We start from the raw sequence: 20,698 nt of genomic DNA, 5'->3' as shown, positions 1-20,698 counted from the left end.
TCGCCGTTCTTCTCGAAGGATTAACTACTCATGATTTGCAGGGACCATAACTGTTATAACCATAAAGAAAAAAGTCATAGAATAACACGAATTTCATCGACTAAAATCGCATAGGTTACAAATAAGGATTATAAGTAACCGAACATTTTTTCTCATCTTGGTAAATGTTATCGTTAAGAGAAATTCATTTCGATAACTTGCATATAACAGTTATCAATGAGAGAAATTTATCTCGATCGCTCATAACAGTTATCAATGGGAGAAGTTTATTTCGGTCGCTCATAACAGTTGTCGACGAGAGAAATTTATTTCGATCGTTCATAACAGTTATTCGATGAAATTTTATTTCGATCGCTCATAACAGTTATTGATGAAGGAAAATAGTTATTATTAAATAGTATAACTTTCAAATGGTAGACAATCAATTATTTCATAAATTTTTTATTCGTAAAATTAATTGCTACAATCAAAATTTAATGTGACAAACAAAAACAGATTTTGTGTTGTTCTTATAGTCTGTTGATTCGTCTTGTTGTACGAAAACTTCTCAATGAATTTCACAGGCTTGCTCCATCCAAAAAAGAGTAGACAGCTCAATAATTAAATAAGCAACCAAAATGAATTTTCTCATCAATAATTATTATGAACAAGTGAAAAGAAACTCGATCATCGATAACTGTTATGAGCGATCGAAATAAATTTCTCTCTTCGATAACTGCTTTGAGCAATCGAAACAGTTTTTCTTCATCGATAACAGTTATCGAGTAGGATCCACTTTTTTGGACACTAACTATTATTTGTAACCAAAAAGTATAAAAATCAATATTTTTTAATCATTTTGTTCTTCGAATTTTTTTCTTTATATTTTGTCTACGTTATCTTAAATTTCAATAACAATCAACTTTTTATTAATGAATTTTATCGTAGAAAATTTTATAATAACTGTCATTTTTAGTCCCTAATGATTTGTTTCACAGCTACGATGATTACGTTCTTTCAAGGTTTGTAACTTCTCTAAATCGAAGTGGACCCAGGTCCCGCCGTGAGTAAAGTATCGCAATTTGAAACTCAAACCTGCGTTTAGTATTAGTGTCTCTTTACCGAGAGAAGCAACACGAGAAAGAGGACGGTCACAATAGCATCAGCACACTCTAATTACTCCGGGCTGACGCGCATTTCGGTGAACGTAGTTAGGTTGGGCAGAAATTGTGACGGTCCCTGCACTTCGGATTTTCCATATCGAAAAACGGACTTGTACAGTGCATACCATGGACACGGTTAATTCGACCAACTCGATTCCTCCCATTGTGCCCAGCAGCGTAGGATTATTAACGGTACGCGTGTCGCCTGTACGCGATTAATTATTATGCGAGGGACATGTGGAAGCTGACGACGCATTACTGCCAAATTTCTCGAACCAATCGCGGACGAGATACGCGCAAAGGATTGTGACTGATTTTCTATCATTACCGAGGAATAACGAACGGGTGCGGCGCGTTTGTTAATGGAGAAGGTATGCTGCATCCTCTCAACCAGTGTCGAATAAAATATAATTAACGATCGACGATTAAATTCCTTCTTTAATCCCTAATAGCGATGAACGGCGCAGTTTCTATGCGGGATTTTTATTTTTATGAAATATTTCATTAATGCCCAGATTACATGGAATCATTTGTTTCGAATGAAAATATCATAGGGCTATTTGTCTAGCAGATGTGCGTTGGTCGAAGAAGCGTCGCGAGAACATTAGGAAACCCGATCTTCCCGCCTCCAGGGAACGTTACCTGGCTTGTAATCTAATCACGAATTAGTTATCGTTATTTAGCACCGTGGTTCCCATTTTGGATACGGCTTGGTTTGCGAGAGCACGTCCTTCCTTCGCCGATGGTATTGTCACAGTGTTCTGACTTCAGTGGATTAACCCTGCACTGCGTGGGTTAGGTCAGTGAGAACCATGAATCGAATCTCTGTTTTCATTTTCTTTAAATTATGATGGAATTCTTCGATGAAAATGTGCTTTACTCGTAGTACATAGTTTTATAGGGTACGCCAACAATGTAATCGAACAAATGGCGACTCGTGCACTGGAAACGTTCTCGTGACTGATTATATTATTTAAAAAAAGAACAATTTCTCACGTCGAGCGTAATAACACAGGGCTGGAAAAGTGTGCCGAGATCATTTTCGCGATCTGCCTTTCCAGGGTTTCCGTGCGTAACGTATTATGTCTGTAAAAACAAAGGTGACTAAAGGTAACGTGACACGTGACGAAGCTTATCAGCGGAAAATTTTCCTAATGCACCGCGGTCTCTTCCGCCGGCGATTTCTATCTGAAACAAGAATTTTAAGGGGAACAACCACGCCAACAGCAATTTCCCGAGGCCTTCGTCCTTCGAAAATGTCCTGCCCCGTGTGATCTCTCCCACCGCCGATAGAAATCCTCCTGACCTCGTTTCGACTGTCCGAACTTTTTAGCCTGAGCGACATCGCGTTCTCGTTGGAAAATAAAAACACACACCGTCCTTTGCCATTTGAAAATTAAAATTCATTTGCAATTTTCACGATTCCGTGCACGCGTGCGCCACAATTGCCTCGGATCTTGATTACGTTCGTTGAAATATGCTACCTGCGTCATCAATTACTTGGTTCATTACGATTAATAAGCCGCAATGGATGGTATTAGGCGGCTGCTACCACCAGCGAACGATTTTCTAGTGATACGGTATGCTTGATGGAACGTGAAACGAATTAATTAGACGACACACGCTTAAATAGATTGATAACCATTTTTGCGGCATAATTATGCTTTTAGTCGCTATTAGTTTGTTGCACAGGATACTTTGTCATAGTATCATACGAAATTCGCTAGAAATAGGAAAGAGAAGGAGAAGGGAAATACAATAATATGGTAGGAGGTCATAAAAACCAAAGAGAAAGGGGCAGAACAAGAAAAGAAATAAGTAGACGTAAAGGTAAGTATAAGATACGAGAAACAAGATAGTAGCTGTACATAGGTTTAGACAGAAATACAAATGGAAATAGGAAATAAGCATATATATACAGGGTATCCGAAAAGTGTTGTACTGTATTGAAAGAGGTGATTCTTGACATTATTTGAATTGACTCTTTCCTTTGCGAAAATGTTCTCCCTGGCTTTGTTAAGGAGTTATTAACGAAAATCCACGGAATCCGTCCACTGTAACCGCGCTGTGATTGGTCCTGTTTTTTTGTAAATAACTCCGTAACAAAGCCACGGAGAACATTTTCGCAAAGGAAAATATTACTTCGAATGAAGGGATCATCCCTTTCAAGGAAGTATATTTTTGGGACACTCTCGCGTAATGCATAACGCATTACAATTTATAATAAAAACAAAAATTTTTTGCTTGCATTAAAAAGCAAGTTCGAAGAAGTTACCGTTTATTAATTGGAGTTCATAATTGTACATATTCATAGAAAGGACGCTCGGGAACTAAAGTTTCTGCGACAAGTCTTGCACTAGTTTTCAATTATCTATAAGTTTTTATGATTGCTTTGCATCTGGCGCTTATTTGGAGTCTGTTCAGCGTCTATGCAAAGTTTCTCTTAGGTGCAGAGATTTCTTCAGAACGTATAGATACAAGAAATGCAATTACCCGGGTTACGCGAAGTTCCGCTGCAAAACGAGGCAACAAGCATTCTTAACGAATTTTATGACGAAGGTGAAGGTGAATTTTATAACTATGGAATGAATGATCGGCTCCAAAAATAATATTTCCATGTTTGTAAAGCATAAAACTCTGCATAAAACTTGAAACACGTTTTCCTCGAAATGATAATCTATTTTTAAAGATTTTTTAAAGAACTGACTTTCTAGTTATATTTTACTAAATACAGGTATAGTTTTCTACCATGCGAGATTTTTAAAAGTAGCAAGCTTTATTATCGTAAACACTACCATCTATTTTTCAGTACTGTTTAATTTCTTCTCGTAGCAGCGATAGCCACAGGCATGTCAATTAAAAACGTTTCAATTGATTCTTTTTTATTAATGTTTGTTATTAATGCTGTATGTTATTATTAATGCCTGATACCTCGGCAACCATGAAGACAGGCGCGCTTCCGAAACATAGTCATGACTTTTAATATGAGCAATATCTTTATCAAAAAAAATTCTGTATGTAGTAGATCGATTCATTTATATGCATTCTCAATTGAAAATCAGTTGAATTCTAAACAAATACGTAAAAAGTACTGAATTCTACCTAATTTTGAGTTGCGACACTACGAAGACACCTTTGAAATAGTTCATTTATTTTTACAAAACGACTCAAAACAAAAAAGTTCTAATTACTGTAGCCGTAAAGGTTGCACTTGGCATCTCAAGTATGAGAAGACTAACAACGCATATTCTCTAATTGACCATTGAAATGAGAGGCTACAATTAACCCCTTGCCGTATTTTAATGAGTCAAACTCGTGATGAAGATAGCCATACAAAAAATACAAATTCTCTTTGCTCTTCTACGACAATTTTTGGGGATAAAGACGTTTTAGTCACTGTAACTGTGAAGAAAATGTTACGCCAAGGGGTTAACAAGTTTCATTCACGAAGGTGGCGTATGACGAATGTGTCAATAATATATTATTTCACGTGTGCCAGTGTGAGCGGAGTTAATTCACGGAATAATACATATAATTGGACGAGATACAATCTGCGCGGCGAAATCGTAGATCTGATTTTAGCGATTTCCGATTAGCTTGGTAGTTGGGGGGTTCGGCCGTCGAATCAATGAGATCGGTGGTATCGATTGCGGTGAATAGTACCTTCTGGTCATTGATCAGTTCCTCGAAGTCCGCCAGTCGAGTATTCACGGACGTGAAAGTGCGTACGGAATGACTTGCGGCCGGTCCGCGCGATGAACGGACGTTCTCCACTCCGGTACGCGTTGCCAGGTGATCTCTGTGTCCAGTAACGTCGCCGACACCCATCGCACGAGTTCTGCTCGCATATTCGGTAATACATATCGTCGCGGCGATGATTGATCGTTGCTCACGGAAGAAACGAACTCTCGCGTGGTCGGGGACCATATGGAGCGGCGGACCTGTTTTCCATTCAGTGTTCGCTATGTCGCGTTGTTGAAAAGGTGTCCCCTTAGCGCCGCTAAGGAAGCAGTTCTCCTTAGTTTTTCGTTTCCGTTTCCTTCATTATCAATTAATCTCCTTGCTGGAGGAAAGGATCAGTGCATATCCGGGTTACCTCGAGATCTACCAAGAGCTACACGCGAAGACAATTGTGGAAGACTCGATCAGTCTCGGGAGTTGCGTACCGTTCTGAATCTCGTCTGACCATGTACGGAATTCACTACTTGAGAATCTTTTCGAGGATCAAGAATCTTCGTTTCGACGGATTTTGAGTGTTGGGAGTGGTACGGTCGACTGATAGATATTTCGTTCTGTGGAAGGGGAAGCAGCGTGGATTTACTCGATCCTCGTGTTATCGAAGCGTCTTTGTCGAGACCAGTCGAGCAGGCGGCTACACGGCAGCAGGTGTTTCGAGCACGCCGTTTTTGACAGAGATAATAGAACATAATAGCGCGACAGTAATATTTCTCGACGAGTGCGACAATCAATCGAAAGACGGCCGCCAGAAATCCGCCTTGGCCGACCCGGTTGAAAGTAGTGAGTAGAGACGTGCTTGATCTTATCTCTGACTTAAAACGTGTGCTTACTATTCAAGGTCTTTTTATTTTGAATAACACTACCGAGCAACTATTCCGCAACTTCGCTGTTTGCTTTGAACTACATGTGCGTACTTCGTGTTAACGCCGAAGATAAAAGAAAATATATTTGAAGGATAATAGTCAGGTTAACGCGAAACATGGTCGCGACTTAACGAAAATAGGATTTGAGAGACAGCTAGCATTCGTGTCAAGGGAAGTTTTACACAAATTTACACGGTACACGCAACCCGACGATGACGAATGGCTTAACGGCATCCACTATAAATATCATTTTTCCTTTCTTCAACCAGCTTTTCCAGGAACGCTGGATTGATTTTTCCCCATTTCATCGTTAAAGTCCGACCAGTTTTTATAGCTTCCACTGCTCGGTTTATTTTATTTTTTCTATCAACGAGCTTTGACGTACAAATCGACAACGTCGAGCAGGGGTCACCTGTACATCAGCCATAAAAATGCAACGAGTTATCGTCGCGTAACTGTTAATTATCAAGAAGTATAACGGTGCCATCGCCGTGAGTCATACCGCCCGCCTGCGTCTAGATCGTCAGTATTCACCTTCGATTTTCAGTATCGGCCAATTAACGGAGTTGACGTTCCTGCGAAACGGAGTTGGCCATTAACCGATTGAAACATTTAGCTTGATTGATCGGAGCCTGCGACTGAAGAATGTTCATCTCGCCAATTGTTAATTGACGAAAATGATCTTTCGTTCGGTGAAAAGTCGTTTCTCTCCGCTATGGAAAAAACGTCAACGCTTAGTCGTGAATCAAATATCCAATTGAAGACTAAAATTGGAACAAATTTGATCGTTAATCACTAGACTGCGGACCTTTATGCATTTATGGGAAAATTGAGTAGATGAAATTCAAGATTGTATAAAAATTTTTAAAATTGAAGATTTCAATGAAGATTTCTCCTCTATTAAAATTATTAAGGGAAGAAAGAACATTCTATTTGGTTTCTATTTTTCTTGCAATCGACGTAGATGATTTTACCACGTTTTTATTAGCTCGCTTTCTTGTCTGTCTGTCTGTTTGTTCGATACAAATTTTGCAATTGATTTTAAACTAACTTCCCGATGAGCTAGATACTTGAAATTTTTAACATAGCTCAGAACTGGATGACAATGCAATATTTAAAAAAAAATTTTTTAATTTAAAAAAGCCTATGCGTTTAGGAGATATAAACTATTAAAAATTTAACCGTTACACCTCCCCGCGCGACGATCGGTAGTACCCACTCAGTTCCCACTCTGACTCATCCCCACTCCACTGACCCGCTTCGCACCGAAGGAGCTCAGTGTGCGTTCGAGCTCCGTGGTGTATTTAAAAAGTTACTACGTATTATTATACTATAATGTTTGTTTACCAAGCAAAAGAACAGTTGCACCGAAATTCTCCGTCGAACCTTCATCTTTGACATTTTACCACGGCGTTTTTTTCTCGATATGACGCGTCGCAATATCGTCTGAAAACTACATGTCTCTGTTATAATCTCATCAAAATGTTCAAAATCGATTGTAAAATTTCACACATACAAGACTAAATTTATTATTATTTAAATAATTATTTATTTTGCATAAAGATCCGCAGTCTATTAATCACAATCGACGTAGACAATTTTTATTTTGCATAAAGACCCGCAGTCTATTAATCACAATCGACAACCAAACGGTAGGAATTTAATCATTAATGTGAATATACGCGATTAAAATAGAAATGTGAACACTAGTCGCAGCCGATTAAAATTTCTACATTCACATTGAAAAACCAGTGTGTTCCGAAACGAATTCTTTGAGATTGTGAGAAACACGAACCCATGTTTGTAGAAGTTCTTCCGATGATTCTTGTTCCTAGATCCATAAGCCAAGTATAACCGACAAAAATCGCTGATGGTATGTATACATACTTACTCACGCACGTGTATTCTTAACTAGAACGTTGCATCATCGCAGGTTCCCCGAGCGATCCTCGCAACAGCGAACTGTTACACTTTACGAAGCGATCGTAATCTCGCGCGCTAATTCACCCGCGCGTGGTCCGGTCGCGGTGGAAATCTATCCAACTTTGTGTTGACATTGCATGCTTTGAATAATTTCTCCGAACACGTTTAAACTGCCCCGTAACACTTAATCAGGGAGAGCACAGGGAATTGGATAGTCTTATTAAATGTACTTTGAAATTGCGAGCGTCGGCGACGGATCTTGTTGTTAGATATTTTACTAGTCGCTAACAACTCTTATCCTGTAAATCATTAGATAAATTCATTCATTTATTCGTCGGCTACAATAAAAAAAATGCTTTAAAAAGCGCTCATCTATCACTCCGGTAAAAGAGCACAAGAATGAAGTTGCATATAGAACTCTAATAAATACTAATGAAATCAAGTTCAATATCCATTCATGAATACTAAATAACATGATAGCCGTGACTCGTTCCGTTCGCTTTAATGGGTTCTCGTGAAACTGAAACAGTCCATTATGAGTATTAATGAAGTGTTTTGTTATTATTCACAGCTATTCTGAAACCAATTAACGATCACATCTTTCCTGGGAAAATTTGGTTCGATCGAAATCGAATGTATACATATATTATTTCGACTCAATCCGGCTACCAAAGGATCAAGTTTATCGATCGGACCAAACCGAAAACTCCTCGAAATCCCACCACCACATATGTACATAGTCAGCGTATGATATTGTTCGCAATATGTACGTGTACAGCTTGTCAAATCTAGCTGTGCGGTTGACCAAAACTTAGGAACGCGCAGACAAAAACAAAGACCGCACTTGACGAGAGAAGGATGCAACATATGAACGGTAAGGTATGTACACACCTCGTCAGAAGTGCGTACTGTCCATTATTTCTTAAAGCAGTAAACATACAAAACAACTGTTTATATGTTTGTGTGAATACACTTGTGTCACTTTACTGTTTAACTGAACTGTCGCCACGTGCATCGTTTGACAGGTGACGATCAGTTCACCATCGTTGCGAGGTTCCGCCTATTGCGGGGGACATTCAGCCGCACATCTAGATTTGACAAGCAAGTACTTGGCCGCGTCACAAAGAGTAACTATTTTATCGGGAAACTTCAAGCAGTTGATAACACACAGGCTGATATCAGCGGGCATGGAATTAATAGGACAGGTCAGAATGGGGATATCTACGTCAGTCAATCGATTTCTTGAATAGAATCGATCTACCAGATGAAGATGGCGCATGTTAATTTGTTATGTTCTATAACAAGCTATCCCAGACGTAATTACTAGAGAATTCTCGCACGCCTCTGGTACTAACTTTAAGGGGCAGATTCTCGTCTCCAGGATTGCAAGGGTGCGGGATGCGCCTTCTCATTTCTCGATAATGATCAATTTAGGCCGCAGTCGCCCTCAAAAGTCCTATTTTTACATTTACTGTCGCAACTTTATGAAAATAGCTACACGCGAAGCCTCATGCTTCCGAATAATGCAAATTACGCCTCGTAAACTTAAAAATAGGACTTTTGAGGGCGATTGCGGTCTAGATTGATCTTCTATCTAGCGCTTTTGACTCTTGAAAACGCCCATTCCGCACCCTTGCAATTCTGGAAACGAGTCTACCCCCTAACCCATTAAAGTGCCAGAAACCATAGCATTCCGACGTTACGCACGCGTAAGCTAGAGCTTCTAGAGACCTGTTAATTATCGCAGCAAATATGGCTGTTGCCTATTAGACGCGCAATCAAAGTAATTACCCTAGAACCGAAGCCACGAATGTTACGATACAGATCATGACGTATTACCGAAGCAATCGACTGAACAATTAGTTGCACTTTGACGGACGAAGTGTTCCAGGATAGACTCGTCCATAGTTAGCGTCAGAAATCAATATGACCGACTCCGACGTCTCTATATGAAACAATTCTTTCTGATCCAGGCTCCGCTGCATTCAATGCAACCAGCTGCCAGGGGGAACCCTCGGGTTCCCAGTCCTGGCTCGTTGCGCCCCTTCACACCTCCGGATCTCTCTTCTATACCGCATATGGACGGTACACCTCTGCATGGAAGCGGTGTTCGTAGCAATTCCTCATCCGTGAGCGGACGCGCGGCCGAAAGCGGGGCACAAGAACAGACCGGGCCCTACATCATCGGCAGTCCTATTAACCTGGGGAGCATCGACAATGTCGATAACATCGGCCTACATCTAGATCGTTTGCCAAGCAGACGACGAAGTACGCGGCGGGAGCATATCGAGCTGCAGGAGGCTGCGCCACCCGAGACCAGTTCCGAAGGTGAGACAGCATCCACGATGCAGTAACGTTTACTTCTTTTTTTCACGTATCCGCATCATACTCCTCTCACCGCTTTAACCCCTCGCCGTAGCATTCTCTTTACAGTTACAGCAATTAAAACGTCTTTATCCCCAAAAATCTCGTAGAAGAGGAAAGGAAAAATTTATATTTTTTGTATAGCTACATTTCATTGAATGCTTAAATATTGATTACAAATGTTACATTCATTTTTATTAGACTTCGTTTCACATCTGCATGACGAGCGTGACTCTGTGAACAGAGTCTAATAAATATGTATGCTACTAATTTCCTTTAAACCGAAATAATATTCTACTTTGGTTTTGTAAATTTTCTCCGTTTTTAGGAAAATATACAGACTACAAAAAAGTTCTAATCACTGAAACCGTAAAATAAATCGTATGACAAGGGGTTAAAATACGGCAAGGGGTTAAGGAGGTGGACTCGTTTCCAGGACTGTAAGGGATGCGGCTTTTCATTTCTCGATATTGTAAAGATGGGTCCTATTTTTACGCTTACGAGGCGTAATTTACATTATTCGGCAGCACGTAGCTGTCGCAGCTTTATGAAAATATTTTTCGAATAATGCAAATTACGCCTATTTTTACGTTTTCGAGGCGTAATTTCCATTATTCGCAAACATAAAGCTGCGCATGCAGCTATTTTCATAAAGCTGCGACAGCTACATGCTGCCGAATAATGCAAATTACGCTTCGTAAGCGTAAAAATAGGACTTCTGAAGGCGATTGCGGCCTCAATTGATCTTTTATCTGACGCTTTTGACTAGTGAAAAGCCCCATCTTTGCATTATTGAGAAATGAGGACGCGCATCCCGCATCCTGGCAAACCTGGAAACGAGTCTACCCCCTTAATTCCACTCTCCTCTCCACCCACAATGCAGTAATGTCTCGACATATGCGGTAACTTCAGGACCAAGTTAACAACGGTTATTCTCTTGGCACTAACGTCGCACTGTAAAAGGAAAAGGGAGTCAAACATGGACACCAACATCGATGAGACAATACTAATATAATGATAGAACTTTTTTACGAAACTTGTACTAACTTTTTTTTGTGGCGTTTTTCTGATTGAAACGACACCAAACACAACGCAGTTTGGGTCATATTTATTAGTTCAATCTATGATACTGTGGAACCTGTGGATGATAATCAGTTACCTAGCTACAGTACTAGATTAAATCTTTACTGGTTTGTATGTATGTATGTATATCGAATCGTGCCGCACATAGGTCTCGTTTGATCGAACTGTTTACATTTAGGTGATGCAAGATTCAGATATCATCGGTTCGGATAGTCGAGGCTCTACTGAATCATCGATTAAACGAGCAAATAAGAAAATCGCGTCGCGTTTGTCACGTGTCAGATATATGTTGGTAAAAGTTTCGTGAAAAATCAAGTAAGAAGAAAACTGTTCTGTTTTGCATCAGTATTGTCTCGTTAATAGATCTAATCTGGTATCACCCGTGATAGTGGAGATAAATTGTTCGTACATATCGTGCGCATCTCTTTCGCATACGTCGTGACTAGATAGCGGATATTTATACATTTATGAAAAAATTGTTAGTGTTAAGGGATGAAATCAGCTTTTATTTTATTCCTGCTTCCCCCACGATTAATGTAGAACATTTTTATTTTGCATAAAGATTCGCAGTCTAGTCGTGACGTTACTGTAATAATCACATTTTTCTGTACTCGGTAAGTCCATCGTTGGAATGAAAATCACCGACACCTATATGTTAATATCCAATAATACGACAGTATTAACCGACTGCACCTAACATCTTACAGTGTAATTAGACTGCGGATCTTTATGCATTTATATGGCTTATACAAATTTTCAAAAAGTGCTGGAATGTTAAATTCAACAGAATTTAGTACGATTTTTATTTATTTTGGATCTACGAAAGCTATTACCAATGAAAATAGAATTTTATTTGTTACCACTTCCTTAAAACTTGCCTACAGAAATTGAAAATTGCATAAAAATCCGCAGTCTACTAATAATTATATGTTTATATCTTTAGGAACGATGTTACTATCGGGGGGATAATACTATTGTCAACTAAAATCGTTGTTGGTTAAATTCGTCGACGGTCAAGGTTATTGTCGGTGAAATGTCGTCGATGGAAATGGTGTCGGTGAAACCTGTCGGTGATTTTTATGGGACTCTTTCGCAGCATATGTAGTCCGCTGACAAGTGTATTGTAGAATAATCACCGAATCGAAAGCTCTAACAGTAGCAGCCGGCAAATAGGAACGGTACAATGATCGAAGCTTGACGCAAGCCGCAAGTAGCTGTATTGTGTTTAGTCTGCAAACGTAAACAGTGAATTATTGTACCAAGGCTATTCAATAACATCAAGATAAAAACATTTCTCACTGTCATGAAAGCAATAAAAAAAGTTATAAACATCAATATATGATGCTAATGCGGCACGCGATATTCAAGGTCAGACATGCAATATTGTAATATGTACGTTCTCGCAATGTTAGTTCTAGATAAAAGATTTCACGTCTATTGCCGACGCCATCGCATCTCGGTACGGTTTCTTGCTTATTCCATTCAATTTGTCGTGAATCGTGAGTGATACGGATCAGTACTTAATAATATTAGTAACGGTCTAATATTAGCACTTATCAGCAAGAAATGTATGCTATTTCGTGCGAATTAACATGGAATTCGTTACGTTACGTGAATGGGCTTATCTGATTGGCTCAGGCGTATTACATACTAGATTATGGATCTCTCTAAATTCTTCGTTTATTTTAACCCTCAACAATTTTCGAATCGTGGTAAGATAAATTTCAATATCATCTAGCTCGTGGCAGTGGTGAGTCATTTCTAATTCGATTCAATTATTAATTTAAAGGCGGAATGGTGTTTTGTGAAAACTATAATGCCTTTTCAAACAAGTTTAATCTGATGGCTGCTATCACTTCGAATCATTTCACTGATACAGACATGAATTACGTATTCCGGGCTTGAAAATAAATTTCCTGATGTTTTTTCAGAACATGTCGTGAAGTACCGTTACCATATCAACATTAACTGATGTTATCATTACTGCATGTGAACATACATTAATTTAAAAATAATAGCGCACAACGTTAGACAGGCATTCTGAATATTATTACTGCAAAATTTAATTCAACCTCGTTAGATCATTCATGAAGGGCTTACAATTCAATTAAGATGTTTTCACAAATATTTTTATTTGTGTAGAAACAGCCTTTAACTCTTTAATAAAAGAATTACTTGCTGCCATTTTGCGAAAGGGACAAAATGCACTTTTTTGAAAGAATAGTACACATAATTACAGAGAAAAACTATTACTATCACGTTCTGTTGTAGCCAGACAATAGGCCTTTCTAATACGACCAATTCCCAACAAAAAACTTTCCCTTTCGTCCCATCGTCCCTTTCGACCCCTGTCCTAAGCAGGGACAAAGCGTGGTGTATAATGTGACCCAACATTGTTTTCCCATGTTGTCGCAAGATGGTCGACAGCTCGAGAGATAACCGGCGCGGCGGCTGTAATTATTAATTCAAACTACGACGGTCTATCTAATTTTTCTTTTACTGAATAACCCTGTAATTCCCCGTATCGCATTGAGAAATATCTGTAGTTGTCGCGAAGAACACCGCATGTCACATACTTTCACTTTCGAGATACTTTAAATCCTCTAGATTCGCAAAAAGATCGTACACGATGAATGCAAAAAAAATATCCCCTCCACTGTAGTAATCTGATGTCGGCTCGGGTATATCGGTGTGAACCACTACTAATGCGGCGCGGAGAGTCGCAGTCGCCGGAACACTTCAAAGGCCCGCGCGTCCTCGCCATGTAACACCAATATAAAAGTTTTTTTATATATATATTATTACTTATCTTTTTATGAAACTTTCACCAATATATTTGTGGCATTTTTCTTATTAAAATAATACCAAATACGATATAGTTTCAACTGTATGTACATAGTGGTTTAATTGGCGATGAAAGTTTCGGACGCAAGGAAGGTCAGCGTATAGCGTATGGGAAAGAAAGAAACGCGGAGAGTCGCAGTCGCTTCGGCCGCGCGTATTCTCTCTTTACACGCGCTGTCCTTCTCTACGTTCGGATCGGTCTTTGAAGCTCAAAAAAATAGTATCCGTCTACGAACTTTGCAAACCAAAGCCACTACCCGAGGCTTTTGCGACTATAGAGGATTTGCTGTATTGCCGTTTAAAGCTGTGATCGCTCGATTGCGGATTTTATGCATGAATAGCAAAAATTAGTAGGTGTAATTTAAAAGAGTAAAAATATTAGAGAAATCTAGAGACGCTGTTATATTATTTTCAAGCTATTGAACATGCTAAGAAAATAAATTTCTATTTCATTCCAGTTTGTTGCAATCCAGATGGAAAATTTTTATTTTGCATAAAAATCCGCTGTCTAGTGATCACTAATGCATCGGTAAAATTACATTATTTTTTTGAGCCTTTCGAATTTATTTTCATGTTTTGTTTTCTGGTAAATACGTAAGTCCTATACATATGTACTATTGAAATTGTGACATGCGGCGTTTTTCCTGGCAATCACAGAAATATATTGACGGGATTTAGCGGTTAGCCGGTTGGAAAAGAACCGATTAAGTAACCCGCGGTCATGATATAAATTGCCCAAGTCAAGAGATCGTTGAGATTTTATAAGATTTCCCGACGCGCATTTCAAACGCATCAAGCTTCGGTTGTGTCGGTGTAGCGTGAGCCGATTGTCCAATAAGGTTTGATATCCCTCATGTGGAGCCACCCCAGTGGAGGTGTCCTTGGCCCATAGTCTACAAGCGTCGAGGTTGTTTATTGACGCAACCTTACCGTCCACGGCCTGATAGTCGCAGTAAGTGCTGGTGGAGGACAGCACGGTGCTGACACCAACTTGTTGCCGTTGGCGAGCGCATGCGTTTTCGGGGTAACACGTGTGCAGGGCTGGCGCATTTCATGAAAATCCCCTCCACAGTGTTGTACCGGTCTCTTTTAGAACCCGTGTCTTCTTTTACAACATATTATGTATTCACCATTTCTAACATACCGCTTCAGTGAAACCATTTTCTCATCGCTAAATGCGACATGACTCGTCGATTAGTACAACCAGAAAGCTCTATGTCGATCTACTTATTGTTGATAGAGCGATTTTGTTTCTTTTTTCCCTGATTGTCATTTCCTTGACAACCACTTACCAGTCGAATATTTCATTCCGAAGAGGACATCGATTCAACGAGAGATAAACAGAATTTATAAATTATTCGTTCACGATGTACAGGGTCACATATACCACGATAACGATGTCACTGGTGACCAGTGCCACCTACATACTTGGCGTAGAGCGTCTGTCGAGTGAATTTGCAGACGCGATATGATCGCGGAAATTTTTAGCTCCGGAGAGTTCCACAAGAACAGTTCGGTTTCGGTTGATGTTGGTTTGTGAACATTAATCCGCGCCGAGCCCACTTTGCACACGCATAACCGCGTTTCCGTTAGTTTATCAGGGGTGTGGCGACATACGTGGTCCTCTTCCGGCACGATGACGCAGATACGTAGTTTGTTTAACCGATCGTTATCTCTGGCAGAAAACTGTGCGATTAACGTACGTTAATCACTGTTTTCGCAAGTAAAGTGCGTGTACTACCGAAGTGTTGACCATCGGTGCATCGGATCATCGTTGTCATCATGTGGGCGTAAACAATTCGATGTCGCTTGTAAATTGTCAAAACAAATAGTCGAGAATCCCGTACGGTCATTACTATTTGCGATCGATAGCAGCTTGGAGTATAAACCGTATGACAATCAATTCCTTCATTTCGTTGTTGTCTCATAATTCCCTCCCCCGTTTCACACGTTTTAATTGTGGTGACTTTGATATTGGACAGGTTGTCGTTTCTTGTATCTGCACGTTACACGACTGGTCTGAATAACGATGATATATGAATGTAACTAACAATACGTCGCCGAAAGTAATTATTACACGTGATTGTGGAAAGTGGAATAGAATAGCTGAAATATTTTCCGCGAAACGCGTGTCGCGGAATCATGTATAATGGTAAGAGATAACTATCCGACACCCACCCGGCTCGATATTACGCAATTTTCGTTTCCCGTTATATGACACAACACGGTTTACAGTGTCAGTTACCACCGTCACTTGTGTTAAATAGTATTGAGACCCACTAGCGGAATGAACATGTAAAAGAGAAACGATCAAATTTGTATTGTTTTAATATCAGTGACCTCTTTGTGCCCTTGAGAAATTATTGATTGGAAGAATCGTACTTATGTCAGAATCGTTTGTTTTGACAACAGATCATAACAACATTATGAATACGGCATTGTGCATGTATGAATAATACAGATAAAAAATATAATTGTTTATAAACTTGTTGGTATTATTAGAATGTGTATGACAATTCTTTTGAACGGATGTTAGTGACTTCCGTTGATGTTTCCCGGGATTGCATGTATACTGACCACGATAAAAATCCTATTATGGAATTCCCCGGATATGTGACTATAACCTCGAAGATATCATTTGGTAGAACTGAATCTGTTGTAACTTGTTTGTCTTACGAATCCTGTCCCTGAAGAAAGAAATTTACCGCTATAACCTGGATTCACGAATTCGTACTGTGAGTATCGGTATCACGAATCGTGCCATGTTACTGTGTGTGGTCTGCGTGTGTCTGTACAGTGTTTTCCCCTTATCACTGATTATAAATATGAATCGAATGAGCAAAGGCAAGTGATGTGAAAGACATTTCATTTAACAAACAGCAACATGGATGTAACGAGTGCAAAAGTGATACAATGGTTCAACGAACTCAGATCCCGTATTCATCTCTATTTGCACGCTCAAAATCGTAAGTTTGTGTGCGTCCAGAATATTAAATAGACAAACCGTCAATTTAGACACGTGACCTGTGCTTTGACCATTGTAGTCCAATAAAGATTGCATTTGAAAAATTTTACCGGCTACTATTCTTCAAGTCGTTCAATAAATAAATTACAATACACATTGAACGCTTATTTGTTTATTTCGCGATAGAAAGTTTGGCTATGCGGTACTGCACTTTATTGCATGGAGTTGGAAAAAGATTACAGAAAAATAAAGAAATGAAAATATTATAGAAACTTTGCAATACGATTAAGTATAACCGCAAATTGATAAACAGTTTCGAAATAGCGTAATTGTTACTTTATTTTGTACTTTATTTCGCAGTTGGTCCAATAAGGGCGGAAAATGGCGGGTCCCGAGGTGACGATCAGCGATCTTCGCATCAACATGACAGTAGCGAGGAGAGGGTGGTTTTTATTAATGCCCCGCATCAGCCTGTGAAATATAAGAATAACCGCATTACCACCGCGAAGTACTCAATTCTTTCATTTGTGCCCATGTTCCTTTTTGAACAATTTCGTCGATATAGTAATTGTTTCTTCCTCTTCATCGCCCTTATGCAGGTATTTTCAAAATGCAACATATATTTCCTTATTGTATCTATTTCTCAATTTTCTATTAAAGGGGTAGACACGTTTCCAGGATTGCAAGGGTGCGGGATGCGCCTTCTCTCTTTTACAGTAGTCAAAAGCGCTAGATAGAAGATTAATCTAAGCTGCAGTCACCCTCAAACGTGCTATTCTTACTTTTATGAGGCGTAATTTTCATTATTCGGAAGCATAAAGCTATTTTCATAAATCTGTGACAGCTACATGCTGCCGAATAATGCAAATTACACCTCGTAAACGTAAAAATAGGACTTTTGAAGGCGACTGCAGCCTCGATTACTGTTTTATCTAGCGCTTTTAATTACTAGACAGCTGATCTTTATGCAAAATAAAACATTTTCTATCTGAATTGCAACAAACTCAAGTGGAACATAAATTTATTTTCTTCTTTAATATGTTTAATGGTTTGAAAATAATAATAAATCGTTGTAATATTTTTACTGTTTTAAATTACACCTACTCATTTTTGTTATAAATGCATAAAATCTGCTGTCTGTTGATTACTGAAAAACCTCATCTTTGCATTATCAAGAAATGAGACTGCGCATTCTGTACCTTTGCAATCCTGGTAAAGAGACTACACAGTAGAACAAACAGCCCAGATAAATTAAGGCCCAATGGATAATAGAGGCCCGAGGGACATAATTGAAATGTACATTATATTCCAAAATAAACTTTTTATTCTTGAAAATTTATTTCCGTACATAATATAATCATATTTAAACGCATATTTGTTTATAATCGGGATCCGGTTAATCGAGGTCCTACTGTATATTAACAGAAGTATTATATATATATTCTTTTAATCCCGCAGCAAATACCAGATGTGTCACCAACAGGACGATACACAACTTTGGTTCCATTAATTTTTATTCTTAGCGTGTCCGCATTAAAAGAGATAGTTGAGGATATTGTACGTATTCTAATTTCCTAGGAATAGTTTAGTTTAATGCTGTGATCATAATTTCTATTGTTTTCTTTGTAGAAAAGGCATAGAGCAGATGATGAAATAAATATGCGTGAGGTAGAGGTCTTGAGAGAAGGACACTGGCAGTGGATCCAGTGGCGATGTATTAGTGTTGGAGATGTGGTTAAGGTTGTGCTATATTTTTGTCATGTTTATTGATACGTTAATTATTAGTAATTTACACAGTTTTTCTCTGATATACATAGGTTCGCAACAACAATTTCTTCCCTGCTGATTTGATCTTATTGTCGTCATCGGAGCCACAGGGTATGTCTTTTATAGAGACTGCCAATTTGGATGGAGAAACGAATTTAAAGATCCGACAAGCCCATCCTGACACTGCCAGTCTCTTGGATACTGCAGAATTGATGACGTATCGTGCAAATATTCAATGCGAACCACCAAATAGGCATCTATATGAATTTAATGGCGTGCTACGTGAAACTAATAAACAGTACGTTTATTCTCTATTAAAATTCAAATATTTTTAGTTGTATTTACACAAAATCTATTTATATTTTTTAGAAGCGTAGTTGTGGGACCTGATCAGGTATTACTCAGAGGTGCAATGTTAAGAAACACACGCTGGGTGTTCGGTGTAGTAATCTATACTGGTCATGATACAAAACTTATGCAGAATAATACTACTACTGCACCTTTGAAAAGATCCACTTTAGATCGAATGACCAATACGCAAATTCTCATGTTGTTCTTTATTCTTCTTTTACTGTGTCTTCTATCTGCAATATTTAATGTTGTTTGGACGAAAGCAAACGGCGAAGGATTATGGTATTTAGGTCTAGAAGGTGATTAATCGATTCGATCGCTTTACACTCCTTCCAGAGTATATTTACGGAATTTTGAATAACTATGTTCTTCTTTCAGGGGAAATACAGAAGAATTTTGGTTTTAACCTTTTAACATTCATCATTTTGTTTAATAATTTAATACCGATTTCATTACAAGTAACGCTAGAAGTTGTAAGATTTGTTCAAGCTACATTCATTAATATGGACATTGAGATGTATCACGCAGAGACAGATACACCTGCAATGGCACGTACAAGTAATCTTAACGAAGAACTCGGTTTGGTCAGTTATGTTTTTACTGACAAAACTGGCACACTTACGAAAAATGTAATGGAGTTTAAAAGATGTTCGATCGGTGGCAAGGTGTACGAGTAAGTTCTTCAAACTGTATCATCTGTATCTATCTCATCACAATATGCATATTATATTGTCTGAAACAGTAATATCTTACAGCCTGCCTATTCCTGTAAATGGCGATGAAGGTGGTAGTACTACCAATTGCGAATTAATTAGAGATATTGTTGAAGGAAGATCACTACAAGATTCTTCTCGTACTGCTGATAAGAAAGTCGCGAATCATTCAAAAGTAGTGGATGAATTTATGGTCATGCTTTCAGTGTGTCATACCGTTATTCCGGAAAAGATAGATGAAACTATAATTTATCACGCTGCGTCTCCTGGTAATTAGTTCCTGATTAAGTCGTAAGTAGACTGCGGGTCTTTAAAAATTTTCAAAAAATGCTGGAGCATCAAATTCGACAGAATTTAGTACGATTTTGATTTATTTTGGATCTACAAATGTTATTACCAATGAAAATAGGATTTAATTGGTACCACTATCTTAAAATTTGTCTACGAAAATTGAAAATTGCAAATAAACATCTGCAGTGTAGTCATAAACTAATTATTATACTAGAATTAGTTGGTAGTAAATATTATATTATTTTATGTTTTTGAACAGATGAAAGAGCGTTGGTGGATGGAGCACGTAAATTTGATTATGTGTTTGACACCAGAACCCCAGCCTACGTGGAAATAATAGCTTTGGGCGAAAGATTACGATACGAAATATTGAATGTGATAGAGTTCACATCAGCTAGAAAAAGAATGTCAGTTATTGTAAAGGCACCTGATGGAAAAATTAAACTTTTTTGTAAAGGGGCTGATTCCATGATTTACGAGAGATTGTGTCCAGCGCCTGTAGAAAACACAGACCCGGATCAGATCAGTTTAGATGATTTTCGAGATGTAACATTGGAGCATTTGGAAATGTTTGCAACGGAGGGGTTAAGAACGCTTTGTTTTGCTGTTGCTGATATACCTGATAATTTTTACCAAGTAATGTACTTTTACTCT

General features: G+C 38.6%; 1 protein-coding gene across 17 annotated transcripts in view; it reads left to right on the top strand.

Moving 5' to 3' along the window:
* Atp8a (ATPase phospholipid transporting 8A1) overlaps positions 1-20,698 on the top strand; it is a 41,159-nt gene that overhangs the window by 11,039 nt on the left and 9,422 nt on the right. For 4 of the 17 annotated variants that reach the window (XM_076420164.1, XM_076420166.1, XM_076420168.1 and 1 more), the window contains exons 2-10: positions 9,640-9,994; positions 17,283-17,521; positions 18,381-18,479; positions 18,552-18,662; positions 18,740-18,987; positions 19,059-19,339; positions 19,419-19,713; positions 19,796-20,022; positions 20,304-20,680. In XM_076420164.1, coding sequence (XP_076276279.1) covers positions 9,655-9,994; positions 17,283-17,521; positions 18,381-18,479; positions 18,552-18,662; positions 18,740-18,987; positions 19,059-19,339; positions 19,419-19,713; positions 19,796-20,022; positions 20,304-20,680 — 2,217 coding nt within the window. In that variant the 5' untranslated portion in view covers positions 9,640-9,654. Of the gene's footprint in view, positions 1-4,108; positions 5,661-9,639; positions 9,995-10,663; positions 16,924-17,282; positions 17,522-18,380; positions 18,480-18,551; positions 18,663-18,739; positions 18,988-19,058; positions 19,340-19,418; positions 19,714-19,795; positions 20,023-20,303; positions 20,681-20,698 lie in introns of those variants that run through there. The other 13 variants (XM_076420178.1, XM_076420176.1, XM_076420165.1 and 10 more) reach the window with 13 other exon arrangements.

This window comes from Lasioglossum baleicum, chromosome 3, assembly GCF_051020765.1.
Source record: "Lasioglossum baleicum chromosome 3, iyLasBale1, whole genome shotgun sequence".
Lineage (NCBI taxonomy): Eukaryota > Metazoa > Arthropoda > Insecta > Hymenoptera > Halictidae > Lasioglossum > Lasioglossum baleicum.
Note: the sequence above shows the minus strand (reverse complement) of the source record. Positions and strands in the feature narration are given on the sequence as shown.